Raw genomic sequence first — 23,216 nt, 5'->3', positions numbered from 1 at the left:
CCATTAGTGGAAGCTTTGCATGGCTCTTATGGCCGACCCTCTTTACTGCAAGAGGACAACTATGGCCTCATAGGACCAGGATTGTCATTGTATTCCTTAGGCAGCTGGGTGTAGGGAAAGATGGAGTCGCCAGCTCACCAGACCTCAACTCAATTGAGCAAGCATGGAATGAAGACGCTGGACTTGTGTAGTGTGTACCCCCCACCCCCCACCCCCCAGCACCGGCGGATCTCCCTGGACTGCCAAGAGCTCTAGTGGAGGAATGAAATATTTCTTTATGAACTTGATAAGGATGGTGAGAACAAGGTGTATCTTTGCCGCCTTTAGCAAACATTTCAGCAACATCATGGCGGGGACAGAAATGGGCGCCAGTTGGTGCCCTCCCCCACTAAAATCTTCTATCCGCCAATGCACATTGTACCCATGTGAGGAATCAGCTTGATTAGCGATCAGCTGTAATCACTAGGGCGCCCCAAGTGCCTGTGTGCAATATTCATGTGAATGGGAAACATTTGTCCTCTTCAGGAGTAACTGTTGTGAAGGTTTCAATTCAGGGGCATGTTTCACAAAGGAAGTCCCAAGTCTATAGGGGTACAGTCACCTCAGTGCTACAGCAACTGGGAAAATTGGGACCAGGTTTGCTGGATGTGACAAAAAATATGTGTTTTCAGCAGAATGGGTTCATCACCTCTTAGCAGAGTGGGTTGATCTACGTCATGGTTGATATCTCCTGGGCTGATCTACTTCACAGTTGATATCTCCTGGGCTGATCTTAATCAGGGCTGTTATCCCCTTGTCAACAGAATGGTAAAAGACTGAAATTCCTTTGTCGGCAAGAACTGACTGATCTCAAGAGACTGAGGTTGTTCAAAATAGTCTGGTTAACCCGAAATGTGTACCTGGTGGGATAAATCATGTGACTATTAACCTTCAGCTCGGCTTATCCAGAGTAATAACAATCAGACTGTGTGTTAACACACTGAGCATGTGCCTAGTACATGGACAATGCACATTATACTTTTACTATTTCTTATCATCCACTAGTCATTTGAACAGACTTTGTAGAGACGATCCCTCACTAGAATGGACCTCTCTATGACAAACAACTCGCCATTCAAAATATGCATGCAAATAAAATGATAGCAACACTCAAGAGATGTAGGATAATTTAATACATCAGAGCATCATATCAGGTACAGATTGTCTTTGACTAATGACCAATCAATCATTTATCAAGAAAACTAACTTGGATTATGAACAGACTGGCACCATCATAATGACACTCAACAAACTGAACACTGGATAATTTGGAGTACAACAACCAGAGCCATGGTTTGTCCCAGATCCATTTCTGTAGCTTCCAACACGGTCCATTAAAACACAAATGAGATGTTTCCCAACTCCCATATGAGCATTCTTAACATAATCAATACCTTCATAATATATACCAGTCAAAGAACACACAAAATGTTCAATAAAAATATGTATTTTGTAAGAATCAAACAGTGCACACTTGATGTAAAAAGCTGTATGAAAGTAAACAACGTTAACTTGTTCTGTAATTTGTTAAAAAGACGAATATAGAATGATTTGTCATAAATATTGTTTAACATGTCAAAATATATGGAACGCAAGAAAACGTATGCATATTCAACAGTGCATAAACAACCACTGCCATAACAGGCGATTTCCCTCCTCAACAACATGTCATGTCACACACAGACCGACAGTTAAGACTAAATGGTTAATCACTTACAAATAAAAGAAAATGTATACAGACCTTACAATACATTCATATATCATCATCATCATCATCATCGCAGGTTTATCATAATTATCATCAAAATGTTTCTCAAATGATGACACTTAAGAAAACAGGGCAGCAATGTTTTGAGCAGAGTTATCCACCTCCCAAAATTCCATGATTACAACCATAAATCGGTATGGATCGCAGATTCTCTCAAATGTATTCTGTCAGTAGTTGCTGTTTGGGGCAAACTGTTCTGCATAGATAAGGGCTTTACTAATTATTTTATACTAGACATTTGTATAGGGCCGATATCCACTTGGCCAGTTCAGCTGCTTAAAGGTGGCTTGTTTTTGTCCCTATCATTGGATGTCCATCACAATGGCACATCATATTTTCAATTTCAACTACCTGGGGATCATACAACTCTTGCAGCCTACTAGGCACATGTGGCTTTCCCATCCTTACGAGGTACCCATTCACAACTGGATGGACTGGGACACATACAGATAGTGACAGTACTTTGTCCCACTGTATCCACAACTACGTGTTTGCACCTATTCATGTGGCCACCATCTGGTCATCTACCAGTGCACAGGGTTGTGTAACCCACACTAGGGGTTGTGACAACACTGAAAGAGTCTGCACACAAAGCTGACTCCCAGGTTTTTGTACACCCGGTACAGGTGGGCTCAATCCCGGCACCTCCAAGCTCGCTTGATTACTAGTCTTGCACCTTAGACAGCGATCTGATAGTCAGACGCTCTCAGTTGGATCATATTACGCAGAACATTCGACATCTGTCGAATCTAGGTGCTTCTACCTAGGTGTTGAAATGGACAGGAGCATGTCTAGCAAGACTTAAAGTCTGAACCGCAAACGTCAAGCTTTGCACCATCAGAAAAATCAGACAACACCTGGAAGTCAACACCACCAAAACTCTTGTGCATGCATATGTCACTTCTTATCTGGAAGGCATATGTTTTACATATGTGTGTGTGGTGATAAACTGCAGATGTTTGTGCAACTAACTTAAAGTATAAGAAAAAATACACGATAAAATATATTTTCATATATTTGTGAATGTTATATAAGTGTGAGATATATGTAAAAAAATACAGTAAAATACTAGAAATACACTATGAAATATATTTATGTGGCCTTTGTTTTTACTTTGAAACAACACCCCTGTTAAGTCTGAAAAGAACCGGTCCATATGCCTCCTTCATCTAACGAGAAAAAGTCACTCAACCCTGACTATGCCAGGATCGTCTAAATGCTACGGTTTGCCTGTTTTAAAAATTAGATGAAACCATGTTTACACTGCTTTCAGCAACATTCCAGCTTTATCACTAGAGCAATAGTTGACATGAAGAGCAAGTGCTTTAATCTCTACACTTCCCAAGGTACAAATCTATTACAGAGGACTCCTAAACCGACATCACTTTGATCAGACCTTCCCTGTAAAACGATATACATATTTGGTCTAGAATTTGTAACTGTATAACATCATATAAGAAACACCCTCTAAATCAACACCACTTTATCCTGAATTTGAACACTAAATCCTGTCCAAAAACATCAGTCCCCATTGATGTCAGTTTAGATGGAAAGAACCGTTAATTTCACCTATCAAAGTTGGACACAACTGAAGTTGACTGTAATTCAGTATGTTGTGATTATGATACACATAAAATGACAACACAAAAGTGTAAAGATTTTGTTATCCTATAGAGATATAGCGACCATAGAACCAAATTGTTCACAACCACATCAATGATAACACTAACATTACAACATAACCTACGTGATAAAAGTGCCAGAGTTAATGTCACATGACATGACAATACATATGGAACTGAAGGTTACCAATACTGATTTGTCAGCTACTTATTACTAATTATTAGGGATGGATAACAAAGGATTATTACATTAAAGAACATGTTATTATAAAATTATGAATATACTTTAGAGATATTGGTATTCTTATGATTGATATTTCATCCGATTGTCAACGAATAAATACATCATTCTTCATAATTTCTAAATCTACATACATTTTTGCCCAGTATATATGTTTTTGAAATGTATATAGAATGTCATGTACTTAGTTAGCTGATATAGTGACAACCAACACTCTAAAGTACTCATGGGAACAGGAACAAAATGTTGTTTTGCTTTTGTTTGTATATAACTTCATTAGAGTAGGTACTTCTATCAAATAATAAAACAACTTTGTTTTTTCCCAAGTAGGACTTCTAATTTGGTCCTCTGATCATCATTAAAAATACCATTTTACAGGTAAAATTAACAAAAAATTGCATATAAAGTTTAGAAACCTGTATTAACTAATGCCACAATCAACATAGAGGTAAAACAGATACCTGCAGCATTGTTGACACTACAAGATGCATTTGCACATGCATTGCAATAGCAAGTGGGCAACTGACAACATTATGAATGAACTTGTAATAATAGCAAACTTTCAATCTTAGTACAGCCAAGAGGACACATGCTCTTCTGCAAACTCACCTATTTTGAATATTTTTACAAAAAGTCACAAACAGGTTTTTTTTTAAAAATGATGGTAATGGTCTATTTAACAATCAAACTTTACTTGTGATAAAAACTGAAAAAAACTGCCCCAATCCATTTTATTTCTATTTCCGTCAGTACTATTGCACTCATCACAGTGTGATGATACAAAGCTCTTGCAGATCTTCTCTTCAGGGTATGAATGACCCATGGAAAGTGATGGGCATCCTGACACCACTGGGAGTCTCTGCTCTGGCCAGCTCCTTGAATGTCTTCCCATCAAGCACCAGAAGGAAGGCATTGCGTCCGGGTTTTGTAGGGAGGACAGGGGACAAGATTATGCCTGGAAGAAATAACAGGGTTAAATACTGATATGACATTTAGGAAAGAGGACTCTGGTGTACAAGACATCACTTGAATCAAACATGGTGTTGGTGTGTTTCAGCACCTTTGTTTCTCGCTGTTTTTGACAATGTTTCATTTCACTCAAACTCAATGAATTCTGAATCAGTTCCTTCACTGCATATTCCAACATGTCATTTAAAGTGTCCATTAAGCACACACAAAGTTGCATTTACCTTAGAGAATAAATGAGCTCACTTTGCTTATATTCAAAATGACTACCTCGTTTTGGTGTGCTCCCATACTTTTTGTTCGTAGTATACATATTGTGAGGGCCTAATGTTCTAATTTACTCCAATACTGATTAAAGAACACGGACAAACTAAACTAAAGGACAGAGGTGGCCGCACAAAGACACACATAACTTAAGACAGAGATGTGAGAACACTGAGACACAGGATCAAAGGACAGAGATGAGAGGACATAGAAAGAAATACATGAGTAGAGGACAGAGATGAGAGGACCGACACACAGGACAAGAGGACAGAGATAAACAGACATAAAGACATAGGACAAAAGGATACAGATGAGGACAAACAGGCACATGACTAAAGCACAGACAGGAGAGGACACAGACACACATAACTAGAGGACAGATATGAGAGGACACAGGGACACAGAACTAGAGGACAGAGATGAGAGGACACAGGGACACAGAACTAGAGGACAGAGATGAGAGGACACAGAAGTAAGGGACATGAGAGGTCCTGGAGACACAGGAATAAAGGACAGAGAGAAAAGAACACTGACATACATCATGGACCGAAAAGTGAATACTTTCTCACAGAGAGAAAAGGGACAGACAGGCAAGGACCAGAGAAGATTCAACAGACAGGCAAGCAAGGAGTAAAGAAGATTCATTAGACAGAAAGACCTAAGGAACAACAAATCCACAATGGACATCATCAGAGCAGGATAAGACAGACATCAAAAACATACACAACTTAAAAAAATTGCAGGTTGGAAGAATGAATTGTGAAGAAACCTCACCAGAAATTACACAGTAATTAAGAAAACCTGTATCTACCAAACAAATACAAGAGGCAACCCATGGACCGAAACAGCACATACCGTCATCCTCCTCTGTACCATCAGGGCGAGCGATGAAGATTGGTTCCCCAGGCTGGTCCAGATCCTCAGCTTCCCAGTGAACACAGGTCTTGGTCTTCAAGTCCAGCTTGGTCAGCTGAAATAACAACAATCTTTAGCTGACCATTACTACACCACACTGGATCCACAATCAGAGGCTTACAATGTTTATAAACCAAACATGTTAAGCAGTGTGTGTTGTTATGTGATAAAACATACTGAAACCTCATATGGTGATGGTGAGAAAGGACTGGTGGGCAAGTGGCAAAGGTCTTTGCAAACTTATGCTGGAATCGACAGTCTAAATCCTGAATGGAAACAATATGTCAAGCTCATTCTCAGCAAAGTCATATTTGCTGAATGTTGCTAAAAACAGACATAAACCATGCTCACTCATTTCATTAATGATAGGCTTTTAAAAAAATTAATACATTAATATGATAACCAAATGCAAACTGCCTCCAGGTTTACAGGTATATATATACTTTAACACATTCACTCATAAAAATGAAAAAAATACCCAAAACAAAAAACCCCAAACATCATTTAGTTATTTTACTAGGACATGGCATCTCTTATAAACCCTCTTCTGACATTTTAATATAGCACTCATGTGACATACAGATCATGAGATGGAGTTTGTTAGTAAATTTTCAAGGCCTTTTCCAAAACACATCCTCCTAACTTTCTTATGGTAATACCTAGTTCAAAGCCTTTCAAGATGTAGAAATTGTTAGCAAGTATGAATTTAACCTTGGCTTTTTCTATAAGAAAGTCAGTTCCATAAACATATCTGTATTTCTTCGTGTTGTAGGCATAGTTGATTCTTGGAAGTTCCATGAACACAGGTTTGGATGCATCTGAAAACACATTCACATGCAGAGGGTGAATACATTTAATTTACAACATGCAATCAGTGTGAATTTGGAATGTCAGAATATGTTCATCAATACATGAGTGGGAGAATGCTGTTTAATACTGTCGGAACCAGTATTCCTGCAATAAACAAGTCACACATCAGTCTGTATCTAACAGTGTCTGGACCTGAAGTACCAGTGACATAGAAGTGATGATGCTGGTTCAAACAAACTGTGTAATGCTATGTTCACACAGTCATGCACTCAGTTAGCTGTAGCTCATCGTGGAAATTTCAGGTTTGGATACAAGGTTATGTGAATCAATACATTCTGATACAATTGCGCTTGGATGCGATATTGCCACGATTGGTCAATCTAAGTTCACATGATCTGTTGCGATGTGGTGTCCCACTTAGATACGATCACATACATTGGGGTCGCTATCAAGTCTATGATTGGATCATGATCAGACATGATTAGCATGATTGGGGTTCACGACTTGGGACGACCTGTTACATGCAGGTGTGGTCTGTCATTTGAATTGATGCGTTCATGTGGTCATGATTTCTTACATGATCATGACTGATGGTGATCATGATTTGAGCTACAATTAGACCCCGATGATGATATAGACAACCGGACTGACCATGGGCTTAATTGTTCCTTGAACTTCTACAGAGTGAAACTAAACTAAAAATGCTTTATGGTTCAACTTCATTGGTGACCTTGTATATCAAAGAACTTCTAATGCCTTTGAAACAACTTCCACAGAGTGAAGGCTACAACCAACAACCATTGACGATGACAGGAATAGAGAATGATGAGCTGTTTATAATGAGCCTACCTGTGACACTTGAAGCCTAAGCCATAGCTAACCAATTTGAATAAGTGAGTTTGCTTTGCGCCTCAATCAGCAACATTTCATGTAAATGGCGACGGTCTGTAAATGGTCGAGTCTGGACCAGACAATCCAGTGATCAACAGTATGAGCATCAATCTGCGCAAATGGGAACCGATGACATGTGTCAACAAAGTCAGTGAGCCTGACAACCCGATTTTGTTTGTCGCCTCTTATGACAAGCATGGCCAACATTCTACCCTGGACCTTCACAGGTGACCAGTTTGAGCAGAGACGGAATACCCCCAACACATTGCTACCCCAACCAAGCTCCTTCAATTACAAGGGCTTCTTTTCCATACCACTCTTAGCTCTGGTGGATGCAGATAAAAAGTTTGTGTGGATCAAGCTTGGTTGAAAAGGACACATGTCAGATGTCTACTCAAGGCTGTTCAATGACCTGGAAGAGGAAACCATATTACTTTCCCGACCCTGCTAAAGTCCTGATGAGCACCAAGACATGCCCTTCTTCACCCTGGGGAATGATGCCTTCGCACTCAGGAACTACCTCATGAAGCCGTATGGCAAAAGAAGGAATTTTAAGAAGGAGAGGACTCTTAAGAGGGAGGAGTGCCGAAGAAAATAACTGTGGGATCTTGGCCAGTAGTTCCAGTTGTCTCTTCAGGACTCCAATGCAGACGTCCAACACTGTGAGGGATACAATGGAGGCGATTCAGCTCAACCTACCATGGCTGAGGCATCCAGGCATAGCAGAACAATGGCTGAACCATGAGGATGAAAACCACAATGTCATCCCAGAGGCATGGAGGATGGCTAGACATCGACCATCTCAGCTAGAGCAGATGCAAAGAATCAGGGGGAACTCCTGAAGGTCTCCTTCAACTCACGACAGTAAAGAATGGCCAGGCTCTCATCTGACTCTTCTGGTGTAGGCTCAATTCTTGCCTCTGGTACTCTTGGTGGCATCTTTCATAGGCTCCAGAACTTACTAACAAAAGCAGGTTGACATATGTGCTCTCTTCAAGGGTATATCAATGAATAAGGCACATTAATTACAATTTCCGATATATATATGGGAGCAGGGACTAATAACAGATTGTTATGTTTGTGAAAAAGTGTCAATGCTCATATCTACCCACACTTGCTCTTATCAACCCATATCTGTTTGTGAGTCAGGTGTGAGGTTGTGAGCAATGTGACACAGCGTCACAGATTGCGGGAGATAGCAACATATCACAAAGAGTGTGATGTTTGTCTTCTCCATGGCTGATTCTGATCACCACCATTAGATCTGGTGCAACTATTACAATTGACAATTAATCGTATTGGTCATGGAGCATTTTTTAACCATCAAAACTGTTTCCACAATCAACATGACTGACATCAAGATCTGATAAGGTCTGACAGAATGACAACAATTAGTCCATGATTAAGAGGACACAAATCATGATAGTGTGAACATAAGTCATAAAGCCAGAGGCATCAGTCATCCGAAACCTAGCATGTAACACTACACATTCTCTGCAGAGGATAAAAACAAATGTTGACACAGAAATGAAGTGTTACTTATCACAGTGAGTTTGTCATGTGTCAACAATGGAGGAGTTCCCACAGTAAGTTCTCAGTAAAATGTCACCCACCTCCTGTGATGTAGTCAGGTGTACAGTAGACGGAGCCATCAGGCTGTTTGACCGCTGTAGCCGATGTGTCTGCCAGAGTCACCAGGTTCTTGCCACTCTCTGCCTGTGTGGAGAATCACAAACAGTTTAAACAATTTGATTCAGTCATCACTGGAAGTCAGTAAACCAATTCAAAATACAGGGGTTGACATCATGTCCATCCATGTACAAAACTGGGATATAGTGACAAGCATCAACCAAGTTGAGCTCTTAAAGATACTGGGTATTTAGAAATACTGGACCCTTAAAGATACTGCTCACTTGAAGGTCACATGCAACCAAAAAATCAACCATAATTAAAACACAATTATCACTTATTCATGACATATAATATACAATGTTGATTGTGAAAAAACAAATAAACAAAATTATACATGTACAATTGCGAATCAAAAGTGCTAGATTTTGTACTTAGGTTTTCTTGAAAAGAAGCACCTGGGGAAAACCAAACCCGATCAGAGCAGTTTGTTGTGCACTCAAGTGTAAAGAAGACTTTTCATTGTCTGGTCCATTTGCTGATGGTGAGTGAGTGAGTAAGTGACTTTAGTTTTATGCCTCTTTTAGCAATATTCCAGCAATATCACGGCGGGAGACACCAGAAAATGGGCTTCACACATTGTACCCATGTGGGGAATCGAACGCAGGTCTTCGGCATGACAAGCGAATGCTTTAACCACTAGGCTACCCCACCGCCCCCCCCATTTGCTGATACGCAAAGAGGCATATTGTGTGTACACAGAGATGGTCTGTCTGACTGGCATTTCAGAAGTATGGTGAGTTATAAGAAAGTAAGATTTTTTATGGATGACACCTTCTTTTATGGTATATGTGACATTTTGGTATCGATTCATATACTGTTCTTATAAGAATCCATTACTGAAATGTCGCATCATATAAAATAGAAGTTGTTATCCATAAATAATGTATATAGAGATGTTGGGTTTTGTAAATACATGCTCTCTGCATTTCCATTCGATCCAATCAACAAATACTAAGGTGGCAAAATACTGCATGAGGAGAAACTGTACAAGTACAAAGCAGAACTTGAAACTGACTATTTGAGTTTGCACCAGTTTCTGTCGGATCCAATCATCCAGGAAAAACAGATGCAGTTTGTTTGCAACCCACAGATATAATAACATGTCATGTGTACATGTATCACACCTGCCTGTCTGTGTAATTACAAAATGAGACAGAGACAGAACCCAGGTGCATGTGCCATAAATCAGTGTATTCTGTTTATGGTGTATAGCCTGATAGGTGTCAAGTTCGAACTGCATGTGATCAATGACTGAAGTTGTGTATTGCATACTGTCATTAGCAGACAGGCAGGCAGACACATAGGTGTCAATAGTCAATAAAACAGACATTGAGATTCGTCAGTGACAGAGACAGCTTGTTACAATCAACGTATCTTCCTATATTTCCATAGAGATGTATCAAAACATTTCAGTTTTCACGCAATTTTATGAACTTGATTCATGAAAAGTAGTTCCATCAACCAATCATATTTCTTCTCTGCTTAGCTAACCAAAGAACACTGAGAATCACTAAATTGCACACTGTGCAAACATCAGAAAGGTATTACACAGGATCTCCTTGCCCATAAGGGTAATAATCAAAGATACTGGTCACTTAAAGATACTGGACACTCAAAGATACTGGACACCTGAAATTACCGGGTACTCAAAGATACTGGGCACTTAAGGCCTCCTACATAAAGATATTGGGTACTTAAGGACTCCCACATAAAGATATTGGGCACTTAAGGCCTCCCACATAAAGATATTGGGCACTTAAGGCCTCCCACATACAGATATTGGGCACTTGAGCCCTCCCACATACAGATATTGGGTACTTAAGGCCTCCCACATAAAGATATTGGGCACTTAAGGTCTCCCACATAAAGATATTGGGCATTTAAGGCCCTCCCACATACAGATATTGGGCACTTAAGGCCTCCCACATACAGATATTGGGCACTTAAGGCCTCCCACAAAAAGATATTGGGTACTTAAGGTCTCCTACATAAAGATATTGGGCACTTCAGGTCTCCCACATACAGATATTGGGCACCGGTGGTCTCCCACATAAAGATATTGGGCACTTAAGGCATTCCACATACAGATATTGGGCACCTGTGGTCTCCCACATAAAGATATTGGGAACTTCAGGTCTCCCACATACAGATATTGGGCACTTACGGTCACCCACATTAAGATATTGGGCACTTAAGGTCTCCCACATAAAGATATTGGGCACTTAAGGCCTCAGACATAAAGATATTGGGCACCTGTGGTCTCCCACTTCATGGTATTGGGCACTTTAACTTCATGAACATGTTGATTATATATACTGACTGAAACAATGTACATGCACACTGGTTTTCACTCAGTCTACACATATTTGGGGATCTAAAACAACCCCTGCTAGGCAGGCACGTTGATGCATTTGAAAGTAAAAAGAAATAAAGCTTATGAACCAACAATCAATGGCTAAATGTTTATTCAATGTTCTTGTGAAAAAGCAATCTTGATACTTTTCAAATACTTACTACTTGATAATCATACCTCCTGGTTACAGGTTTAACAAGAAGACAAAGTCATTAATATCTCCCGCAATGGCAAAACACTCTTCATGAATACGTAAACTAAAATGGCCGTGGCCTGCAAATATTACAATCTGGATCAGATAATCCAGTCATCAACAGCATGAGCATTGATCTACACTACTGGGATACAATGCTATGTGTCAGTTAAGTCAGTCTCTGTATTGCTAAGTGGAAAGAGAGTACTGAAAGGTTTTAAAGTTCTGCTATGGAAACGAGCACCAAAACCATTTTCAGTCAAAGTCAAACTTGTTGATGTGGAAAACACAAAAACAGTATCTTATTCAGAAATGTGAAAATAACAAAAGGCACCAGTTCACCACCAGACCTATCAATGTACCAGCTTTGGTTAAGAAATATTTAATGGTTTTAAGGTTCTGTTCTGGAAAAGTGCACTGCCACCAATTTCAGTTGAAGTCAAACTTGTTGCCATGGGAACACAAATACAGTCAGGCCGCGATAATCCGGACACTTCTGTTTTTCATCAAAAACGTCCGGATAGTGAAACGTACGGACTACTGAAACAAACTTTTATGAACACCACTACAGTAGAGTTACTTCCGTTTGACATGGCAATACTAAAATATACGAACATATACAAGTTTCAAAAGACTTTATTACAGTTTGCAGACATAACTTGAATATTCATATAATAACCAATCAATGCGTATTATCATGTCTGGATAGATTATACATACATGCAACAAAACTCACTCGTGATAGAAATCTACATGACGGTAACAGTTCTGAATGGTGGAGCTTTTTACTTCGGACCAGGCAGTTTTCTCAGTGCTTCTCGGAGATTAAGCATTTGTGGTCGACACACTGGATGAAATGCAGTGAATGAAATGAACTTTCACGTTGGTCATTAGCACACTTGTGACTTGCAGCTTTGTCAGAAAGTAAGATCACGTGTCAACCACGTGGTTGCATCTATCTGTCACTGTCTGTCAAATGGTCATAGCCAATCACAAACCATATCCGATGTCCGAAATTGTGTTCTTGCCGATCGAATGTCCGCATTTTTGACCAAAATGGTTACACATAAGATCAAAACTGGCTTTCGGGTTTTCTCTTTGTATCTACAAATTTCTTTTTTTTTTACGGCAGTAATTTCACATATTTTACGCCTTGGGGTGGGACTTGCCATTATGACTGACAAGTGTCAGCTGATCTCATTTTGACACGATCAGTGTTTTATACAGGAAGTAAGCATGACAGGTATTACTCCAACTAACCAAAAGTGAGACCTATTCATTGATCAAAATCACAAGCTAACGACATCTTCAACTCTTAAGTGTCACTTAACAATTACCACTGAATGGGACTCATGGTGTGAAGGGATTATCCAAACCTTTTTGATGTACCGCCGGATTAATGAAGCAAAACTGTGCGTAATATGCTAATCTGTTACTGCTGATTAGCGTCCGGATACGGAGAGTGAAGCACCGGATTATTGATTCAACAGGTAATGAGTTTACATAGTAAACAAGATTGGTGACAGCTAGTTATTGTTTGGATATCGCGGGAATCGGATTGTCAGGGTCCGGACTAGCGCGGCCTAACTGTAATATTTTATTCAGAAGTCCATAACTGCCAAAAGACACAAGTTCATCACCAGATCTATCTATACAAGAAGTTTGGAAAAGAAATATTGAATGGTTTCAAAGTTCTGCTCCAGAAAAGAGTACAACACAATCTTCAGTCAAAGTCAAACTTATTGCCAAGGAAATGCCAGATATATTACTATGAGAAAGGCACCAGTTCACTGCTAGGCCTTCTATGTGCCAAGTTTGGTGAAGAAATATTGAATGGTTTTAAACTTCTGCTTCGGAAAAGACAAATCTGCACAGTTGGATGCATGGACAGACCAAGTGCATTTTAACATCCCCTGAAAAACATGTTGAGTGGGATGAAAATTGAAAAACAATTAATTCAGCACTGCAATTAGAATAACTCATCCATAATGTGAATATAAATTGTCAGAATTGGTTTCAGAAATTTACCTTCTCAACATCAAGTGGCAGGACGTAGCGTCTCACTTTGGAATTTATCCACTTGTTTGACCCTATATGCTTGATGGAAGCAAGGTAAAGGTCACGCACTATTTCCCCTCTATCATAGCCACAAAGGTCGATTACCACATGACCATTTTCCTCATAGCAGTTGATGAAGTGAAAGCAGAAGAAGGAATCCGCAGTGTACCGAGTTGTGACCATCTCTCCATCTGAGCGACGAGTGAGATGAATCAAAGACTGAAAGAAAGAAACTTCAAGGTCTCTCACATTGTATGGAATGGATGAAACTTCCAGGAGAAAAATACTTAACACATGAGAGGCTTCATTGACAACCTAACTTAAACAAAATGACTATTTCAGCTAAAGTGTCTGCTCATCGGGCTGAAAATTGGTGTTAAATATCCCACATGAGTACAATGTGTGAAGCTGATTTCTGGTATCCCCTGCCGTGATATTGCTGGAATATTGCTAAAAGCGATATGAAACAATTCTCACACACTCACTTATCAAGTTTCCCACCTTCTCGTTTGGATAGTTATCCATGCATCCTTCAAATGATGCTCCACGGATGCTGCTTACTGTAAGCTTCAGCAGGTTGGCCACCAAAGTCTGTTCCAGGACCACAAAATAGTTCTCAGACATCCCAAAGCTGTGGTTGTAGCTAATGTTCACCTTCCACCGAGACGGAATGGTCGTCACCAGGGATGCCCGCTCAAAGGGGTTATCTCCCTCTAGAATGTGTGGGTGAGTGAGCTTAGTTTTACGTTGCACTTGGCAATATTCCTGCTCTATAGCTCTATAATCCATTCTGGACCAGACAATCCAGTGACCAACAACATGAGCATCAATCCGCACAACTGGGAGCAGATGACATGTGTCAACCAAGTCAACGAGCCTGATCACCTGATCCTGTCACCTCATGACAAACAGAGTCGCCTTTCATGGCAAGCATCAGTTGCTGAAGGCCTATTCTTCACAGGTCCCCTCTAGAATGGGTTCAAGGTCATGCATCTTTAAAGAACTGGTCATTAGATATGTGGTGGGTGGGATGAGATTTTATATAACATCTTTTCATGGCCTCCCCTTAATATTTCTTCCTGACCAATTCACCTCCCAAAATTAAACACAAATATCTCAACATGGGTATATAGAATTTAAATCTATATAAAAGAGTGATCTGAAATCAATATTCCCTGCCATAGTGGTCTGTTGCTATTTTGACCTGGGGTTCAAAAATATTTTGGAAAGCCACTTGCCACAGGGCAAGTGATGTTGATGTTTACTGGACTATTTATCAAAGAGTGATAATTTCACTCTCTACTAGCTCTACATTATTATTATTGCAAACTTTAATAGCTTCATTATGTGAAATGAAATCCAAGATTATTTGTAGTTTGAAACCAAAAGTGGAAATTATCTAGTAGTCCACGGACAAGTGAGATACCATTATTTTATTGCCTGAAATGAATACTGACTTTTCCTTTTCTTTGGGTGATGGGATTTTTTAACCCCTGTTTGACAACTATTCATTCTTTCTACAAATAGCGAACCACAAGCTGTTTAATGAGAAATGGTTTCTGCGAAGATCTGCAAGATCCCAGAAATGCATGACAAGGGCCATAACTCTGTAACAAATGTGCGACAGGGTTTCTGTTTTTGAACTCGATCAAGGCACTAATGTTCTGAAACACATACCACCTTTGGCTTCTCTATCTGTGAGTACAATGAATGAAGACTGGTGTGCTATGCAGAGATTTAGCTGGAATATTACACATTCATGAAGTGGTGTTCTGATGATAGAAAATAATCGAAAATCGATCAAACAAGGATTTAAAATAATTATTGATTATAAAAAAAACATTTTTGATCGATCGGAATTTTGTTGTTTTAGTATAACATACTTTAAGAAAGAAACTAACGAAAATATGTGATGAGTATTCATGAACAAGCAAATCAAAGCCATGTGCATTGTAAAACTTAATTTGCATTGGCGTATTTCATTGTACGACAGTATTAGTTATAAAAAACATTAATTAGAAACATAAACACTGTTTAAAAAAACTCTTAAAATTGGTGTTTACATTACAAATGGATATATTTTGAACATAATCACTAATCATTCACAATAGATCCTCAGAAAATTGATAGTGGATTTTGTTTCGGATTCCCAACACTACATTCACTGGACCAAACCCAACTCACTCCTTCCCCACGACAGTTGACTCTAATTCTTTAGGTACCAAGTTTTGACTAACAATGTAAAAAAAAACAAGAAAATGCTTTATGTCACTGAAGTGTTCTGAATAAAACAGGTAAGTAACACTAATATTTTGGGGGATATTTTTAATAAATAATGCTCACTGGTTTCACTACAAACAGCCATCCCTTGCAATAATGCCCTTTTGCAATGTTGTAGTTTGACATGGTTCTGTCAAAGTCTGTGTGTGGGTGTAGTTTAACAGATAATCTCCAATACCAAAATGTTCCCCTGAGATCACACATCTTCAGAAATCTGAATCAGCATATCATATTGTACAATATTCTGCCAAAATCATTGCGTGACTTTTCTTCTTCGGTATACACACTGAGCAATCCTGACTAATGACATTATAACATTGATACCTTTCTCTTGTGGAGGTATCTTCACAATGCTGTAAGCCTGCTTCCGGTTGAATGTTGTTGCAAGGTTGTACATGGTTCCGTCAAAGTCTGTGTGGGGGTGAGCTGTAGCCAGGTGTACTGCTACATATTGCCCCAGAGGTATCTAGGTAATAGAAGCAAAATACTAAATTACACATGCATAATAATAGATACCAGTTACTAAAAATAGCATGGAAACTCGGTGACAAATCCAAAGCAGCGGAATTCCATGACTCATTAAATTTCCCTTACTGATCCAGGATATCTTTCCATATTTTATGGTACTGTGGTGGATCTATCTGTTTCTGTGGACTCAATGGATTCAATATTAGTCTCCTAAACTATATCCTTTGTCAAGAATGCTTAAGGTTAATTTTGATCAGGGGCATATTCAGCACATTCTCAGACTTGTGTAAGTATAACTTCTTTGTGAAATTGAATCTAAATCCTTTTCTGTAGTCTGAATCTGCAAACTATGATGGAGAAAATATGTTTGAAAAATGTAGCTCTCTGAATTGCTCATCACTTTGTTGGTGGATGGTGGGTTCCAAGCATATCCTCTCCATCAAAGAACATCCTACAGTTGAAGACATTAAAGGACTGAACAGGCCATTCCAATGTCTGTATGCCTTCGAATCAGTGAGACCCGTGAAGGTCCCGGGGTAGAATAGGCCTTCAGCAACCCATGCTTGCCATAAAAGGCGACTCGTAAGAGGCGACTAACGGGATCGGGTGGTCAGGCTCGCTGACTTGGCTGACACATGTCATCGGTTCCCAATTATGCAGATCAATGCTCATGTTGTTGATCACTGGATTGTCTGGTCCAGACTCGATTATTTACAGACCGCCGCCATATAGCTGGGATATTGCTGAGTGCGGCGTAAAACTAAACTCACTCACTCACTCTAATCAGTGATGACCTGAGCATGATGTGGTCTGCCACTGTCAGCATGTGGGTAAACATTTCAGCTGATGAATCTGTTTAGAGGAATCAGGAATGGACTGCACACTGCGGGCCTGTCAAATAACCAATGTATGATAACAATGTCATGTGCCATCTGTGAGCCACCTCAGTCTTGGAAGGCTATGGTAAGCTGTTAGCGTTGCCTTGCTTTCAGCTGGATTGCAAAGAATCCTGGCATGTTTTAATGGTATATGTTCAAATTTACCCTCCTGTTATATGGATTTTTCTATTAATGATGGGCAGACTTGTGTTTAGAGCAAATAGTGTATTGAGATGATTTGTCTTGGTGTCACCATTAAGGACAGCCACACTTAGGGCTTACCAAAGGCATGTTGAAACATGTTTATCTTGTGAGTAAGTTTGTAAGTGAGTGAGTTTAGTTTTACGTTGCTTTTAGCATCATTCCAGCAATATCACTGTGAGACATCAGAAATGGGCTTCACACATTGTACCCTTCTAGGGGACTTCAGTTTTACAGAAATTATTGAGAAAATCCTTCTTTCCTAATACTGATAATGGGATTTTAAAAGGTGTTATGGTATGTTGTACGGGAGGCAACTCTTGTAGGCTTAAGAATGAACCTTGCTATATCAAGAGTTATCTCCCCTGGTGTAGTAGAGAGCTTCCTTTGATGACATGGCAGATTTGACAGCAGAATAGAAATGAAAGTTTGTTTTGGATGATTTTGAAAGGGGTGTGAATAATGCAAACGAGTTAGCTGGTAGACATGACATAAATATGTTAAGATTTGCTTCTCTACTATCTAAGTGTCTTTTCAGTACTTTGTGAGACTGCCCTAATTGATATACTGTGTAAAGCCAATTTTTGGAGTCCCCTGCTGTGATGTAAAGGCTGCATAGAATTGAACTCACTTACCTAACCTAAATGATAATGACATTCAAATTACTCTTCCCTCATTTTTGGTTGGAAGTACACACTAAACCCATAACTGCTGGTAATTATATTACAATCCCTTGTTACACAATTTACCTTAAAAAACTTTACCTTAGGAAACCTGAACTAAGCATACCTCTCCTTTCTTTGTGATCGTATCAGGATCGATGATGTTGATGGAAGATATTTCTGTCATTGCAAGAAGCATGTCGCCGTGGGGAACGATGTTTACTGCTGTGTTGTCTGTGTTTTCATGGGTAAAATAGGAGAAGAATCTGAAAGCAAAACAGACAGAGGTACTGGTCTTTAACAGTTCTTGTCCTGGAAAGATTCAATATAAATTCTTAACCATGAGTCTAGATCTTGGAAACTGAGATACAACAGCATCATACTGTTCAGAATTTAGAACTTTCACATATACATTTCAGAAACCTCCAGTCCAAGTAACTTTACTGAGTCTAACAAACCCTAGTAGGAGGTCATGTCAACTAACATTTTGCACTGACCAATCAGCCTGATGAAGAAGTAAGAACATACTTTGAAACGTCGTGACTCTTCACAATTTAGAAGTTGTAATCCATAAAAAAACTGTTGTCTTCACCGCCATAGAGCTGGAGTGTGCAGCATACAATGGAACATACGCACTCACTCTAGCTATAAGGGTGCGACTTGTAAGTTATCAGGTCTGAACAAAAGTCCAGTGAACATCATGAGCATCGATGTAGGCAGATGGGATATGATGACATGTGTCAAGCAAATCAGCAAGTCTAACCTTGTTATTCAATGAAGTACAAATAACACATGCAGTAGTAACATTCTTTCATCCATGCATACCTTGCGAAGATGCTCTTGCAGGGATCTGGGTAGGCAGCTGTGGCAAACTGACTAACGACCAGTCTGTTAGCTTTTAGGCATGCTGCAAGGGTCTTTGAGTCCAAGAGTTTGCTCTGATACTGAACTTTGCCATCTTTGACGGTGAACTTGTGGAGGACTCCCAGGCCATCAAACAGGTGATCCACAGTTGTCTCCCCAACCTTGAACAACCCCGATCCATTCCGGTACAGGTTACCCGTCAGCCATTGAGGGATCTTCCCTGGATCATGAGCAGACAAACTCTTGAACCATTTGATGTCATAGATACTTAAGATACAATTAAATTAGTGATTAGGATATTCTGAGTTATGATTTATATTCAGACCAGTTTAAAGGTATGGAAACACTCAACAGAGATGTAATGAGTGAGTGAGTTTATGTTTACGCTACTTTTAGCCATATTTCAGCAATTTTACAGCAGGGAAAACTAGAATTGGCTTTGCACATTATACCCACGTGGGGAATTGAACACGTATCTTTGGCATGATGAGCAAACAATTGAACCACAAAGGCTAACATGAATGCGTCTGGCAATGATCTGCTATGAGGTAAATACAATACACATCACTAATGCTGGGTGACAAATGCAAAAATGTCAGCAGTTGATGCATTATTTATTACTTCACTGAAAGAACAACAATTTGAATTCTCTGACATGTACAAAGCCAAATCTTTGAAGGGCCTTTAGAAGTGGATTGCATAAGAAAAGAAAGATTTATGGATGTCAACTTCTTTATTGTGAATAACATGACGTTTTGGAGTGTATACTTGTAATGAGCATACATGGTGATATGCTCTGTCATGTTATTCCCAATAAAGAATTTGACCTTCATTTGACGTTCATAAATCTTGTGTTGTCATGCTGACAAGAGTTAATTCATCACAACAGGGACCAGTGATCACATTTCTATTTGAAACTTTCATGCATATTTGTTTCCAGTGATTGCACAGAAGGAACTGCATTCATGAAGAGATACAGTTCATTTGCCCAATTACACAAGTGAATCGCAGTGCTATGTAGTAAATAATATTTTGACTATTTGTGAATCTACCAGTGATTTTTGTATCCACTGGCTTCTCAAGCTGGTCTTCTGGGGTGTAGGATAACCATTCTGGCAACGTTTCAGCCATTATTTTACTGTAGCAGCCACTGAAACAAGCAGTAATCATGTGTGACTAGAATGAATAGAATAGAATAGAATTACATACTATGTCTATCACCCAGTGAAGACCCAAAATGGACCAGTTATGTCTTGAGTAATAATACTTTGGTTAGAGTTATGTCCCTTTCAGTATTGTTTGGGTCCAAGGATCCAAGGTTTGATTCTAAGATTTATGCTGAATACAAAATTTGGTTTGTTTGCACTATAGGTGGGCATATATTGTTTTCTTTTGTTTGTTTTTTTTATGGGAAGAAGAATGAGGACGTGTCTCCCCAACCGAGTTATCCTCCTACCACAAAAAGCAAATTTTTGTCAACTGAAACAGCGCTCACTGTACATAGCTCCAGAACTGAATGTAGTCACTACCTTACCCAAAAAGCATGCAGAATTATCCATGTCATTAGTTTTCCTTTTTAAATTTACTTTTTCTGAAAGTCACTGTAATAAGATATCAGTATTTAATTTCTGGGACAGATAATCTCGGATATCTGCTGCCAACCAATGAGAGTTCCGCCAAACCTGAATTCGACCACAGGGGCTTGTATCGCTTTGAAACGGCGTTCGAAAGACGTATAGACCCTACCCTAGTACTATCCTTTTATATAGTACTACTACTAGGGTAGGTTCTATACATCTATATGTCTTTCGAACGCCGTTTCAAGGCGATACAAGCCCCTGTGCTCCTTCACCCCTATCAAAAACCAAGAGAAGTTTACAGGCGGAACACTTTCCTATTTACAGTAGATCTGTACTGTATATGTTCTTTGTCAGATTAACATTGACCTGTTGCAGAAGCCATAATTTCAAGTGTCACCTTTCGGTAAACCATTATTTAACAGTACGTCCTTGCTGTTGTAAATAACAAACCGTGCATCGATTCATGGCCAGCGGAGTTCATGTTTTTAATGCAACAATTCATAAACTTTGGTCCAGTTTGGACTTTGAACCCAACATTCCATCAGAGACAAGTTGACAACATTCAGCTGGCGATAGCTGTATTTACTATATATAATTTAGTCTAGAACTATCAATATAGTGATGTAAACATAGTTAACAATGCAAAGACAACCATGTCGGTTTAAGTTAGATACGTGGCAAGCGATGTTAAAATCAAAAGAATGCATTTAGCAAGCACAGGCTAGACTGACCGTACACTAGTCTTCGTCTGTTGATCGATAAAAAGTGTTTATGTAAAACGCTTTTCAATGGAAGGGAGGTAACTCTAAAGTTTGCTGCACTCGCACCTGTCGACAGCTAGATTAACGCTCAGTCAATGTAATTTTATGATTCCCCAGTTCGGAGTGTGATGGGAGATTCAGAAACTGGAGCAGTCAAGACTTCATTTCGGGATTTTATTAGTTTGTTTGGATTACGAAATGAATCGTACGAACCGTTCATAATGAATTATAAAGATCAATTAAAAACGTCAAAATAGAATGTATTTACTATTGGGGTTTATATATGGTTACACCAGGGATACTCTACAACAGGGATAGGTCACTCGCTTGCTTTCTTTACCATTTGTACTAATTAACGCGTGCCTCGTCATGCTCCAACGCACACCAGGGAGACTATATAGAGTATATACGTTGTAGATTATCCCTGGTTTAACAGAACTTCAGCCAGTTTATTGTATCAGTCAGAATTTTACAATGAATGAATGAATTATAGTAAGAATTAAGAGCAAGAATTATGTGAACGAATGAAAGTATAAATGGTACATCACGGCCTTCCCTACCAAAACATGTTAAAGAACGCAAAAGTATCGCGAGAACACGTGTTAATTAATATCAGCTTTCCTTTTAAAAAATCTACTTTGAAACATTTTGTTTACATTAATAATTTATTAAGATATCTTATTGCATGTGGGAAATTGAATGGACATTAACAAAACGTTAACTGACATTGTCACACTGCCCGCAAAAATAAAGTGTAAAACTGTCACAAAACGTTCTAAAACACCTTTCCAGTTTTGTGAAATAATAAGATGAACAAGAAAGAAAGAAGTTACGGAACTATAACCCTCAAGCATCAATGGCCAATCAGATCAGATCGGCAATATGTCATATTTTTCACAAACCTCAAATACACATTTTGTTTTAGATTATGGAACACATTTCACCTGATAGTATATTCCCCTCATAAGAATTAAAGGTGTATATGAAAGATCGTTTTGAAGTAATTACTAGAAACACTCAAACAACGGCGTATAGTATTTCAATACCGGATCTGATCAGATCGGCGATATGTCACATTTTTCATACACCTCAAATACACCCTAACATTCTTTTTTCGATTATGAAACTATCACTATTACTTGCAAACACATTTACCTGATAGTATATTCCCCTCATATGAATTAAAGGTGTATGTGAAAGATGTTTTTGAGGAAGTAACTAGGAATACTCAAACAACGGCGTATAGCATTTCAATGGCGAAATGTCATATTTTGCACACACCTCAGTTACACCCCAACAATTTTTTAAGTCATAAAACTGTCACTATTACTTGCAAATACCTTTCAATTAAAGGTATGTTCTCCTTCTAAAAGTTAAAAGAATGTGTGAAAGAAGCTTTTATCTTCGCGGTGAATCAAAAATAGAAGCCAGTGAGCTGTAACTTACCGACTTGAAATTTCACTACAAATCTACTGTCCTAATACGGACACTAATACCAATTTTTTTACTTAACCTGAAGTGACAAAATAGTTAACCTATCTTCTACATGTTGGATTTCAGTTGTTTTAACACTCAGCGAACTTAATCAGCTGTTGAAAATAAACCGGGCTCAGTCTTAAATACTACGCTTTTGGCTACACTGGTTACGTTAACGACCCGAGACATACGTTTATTGGCTTTTCGAGGAGTTTCTTCTCCCCCTTATATAGG

The 23,216-nt window shown here is 39.0% G+C and overlaps 1 protein-coding gene across 2 annotated transcripts; it reads right to left on the bottom strand.

Moving 5' to 3' along the window:
* Window positions 1–1,154: 1,154 nt before the first annotated feature.
* On the bottom strand, window positions 1,155–21,539 carry LOC137291781 (beta,beta-carotene 15,15'-dioxygenase-like). Of its 2 annotated transcripts, none has more exons than XM_067823303.1 (11): window positions 21,477–21,539; window positions 20,218–20,315; window positions 19,127–19,385; window positions 18,429–18,567; window positions 16,417–16,558; window positions 14,314–14,525; window positions 13,783–14,031; window positions 9,130–9,232; window positions 6,527–6,633; window positions 5,756–5,870; window positions 1,155–4,625 (listed from the first exon to the last, which is right to left on the bottom strand). In XM_067823303.1, exons 2-11 carry the CDS (start codon window positions 20,294–20,296, stop codon window positions 4,474–4,476), a joined length of 1,557 nt encoding a protein of 518 aa, XP_067679404.1. In that variant the 5' UTR covers window positions 20,297–20,315; window positions 21,477–21,539; the 3' UTR covers window positions 1,155–4,473. The 2 variants fall into 2 exon arrangements, with proteins under 2 accessions (XP_067679404.1, XP_067679405.1); XM_067823304.1 differs by having other exon boundaries at window positions 21,482–21,514.
* Between the last annotated feature and the right edge of the window lie 1,677 nt (window positions 21,540–23,216).

This window comes from Haliotis asinina, chromosome 7, assembly GCF_037392515.1.
Source record: "Haliotis asinina isolate JCU_RB_2024 chromosome 7, JCU_Hal_asi_v2, whole genome shotgun sequence".
In the NCBI taxonomy this organism is placed as follows: domain Eukaryota; kingdom Metazoa; phylum Mollusca; class Gastropoda; order Lepetellida; family Haliotidae; genus Haliotis; species Haliotis asinina.
The sequence above is the reverse complement of the archived record's forward strand: the minus strand, read 5'-3'. Positions and strand labels throughout refer to the sequence as shown.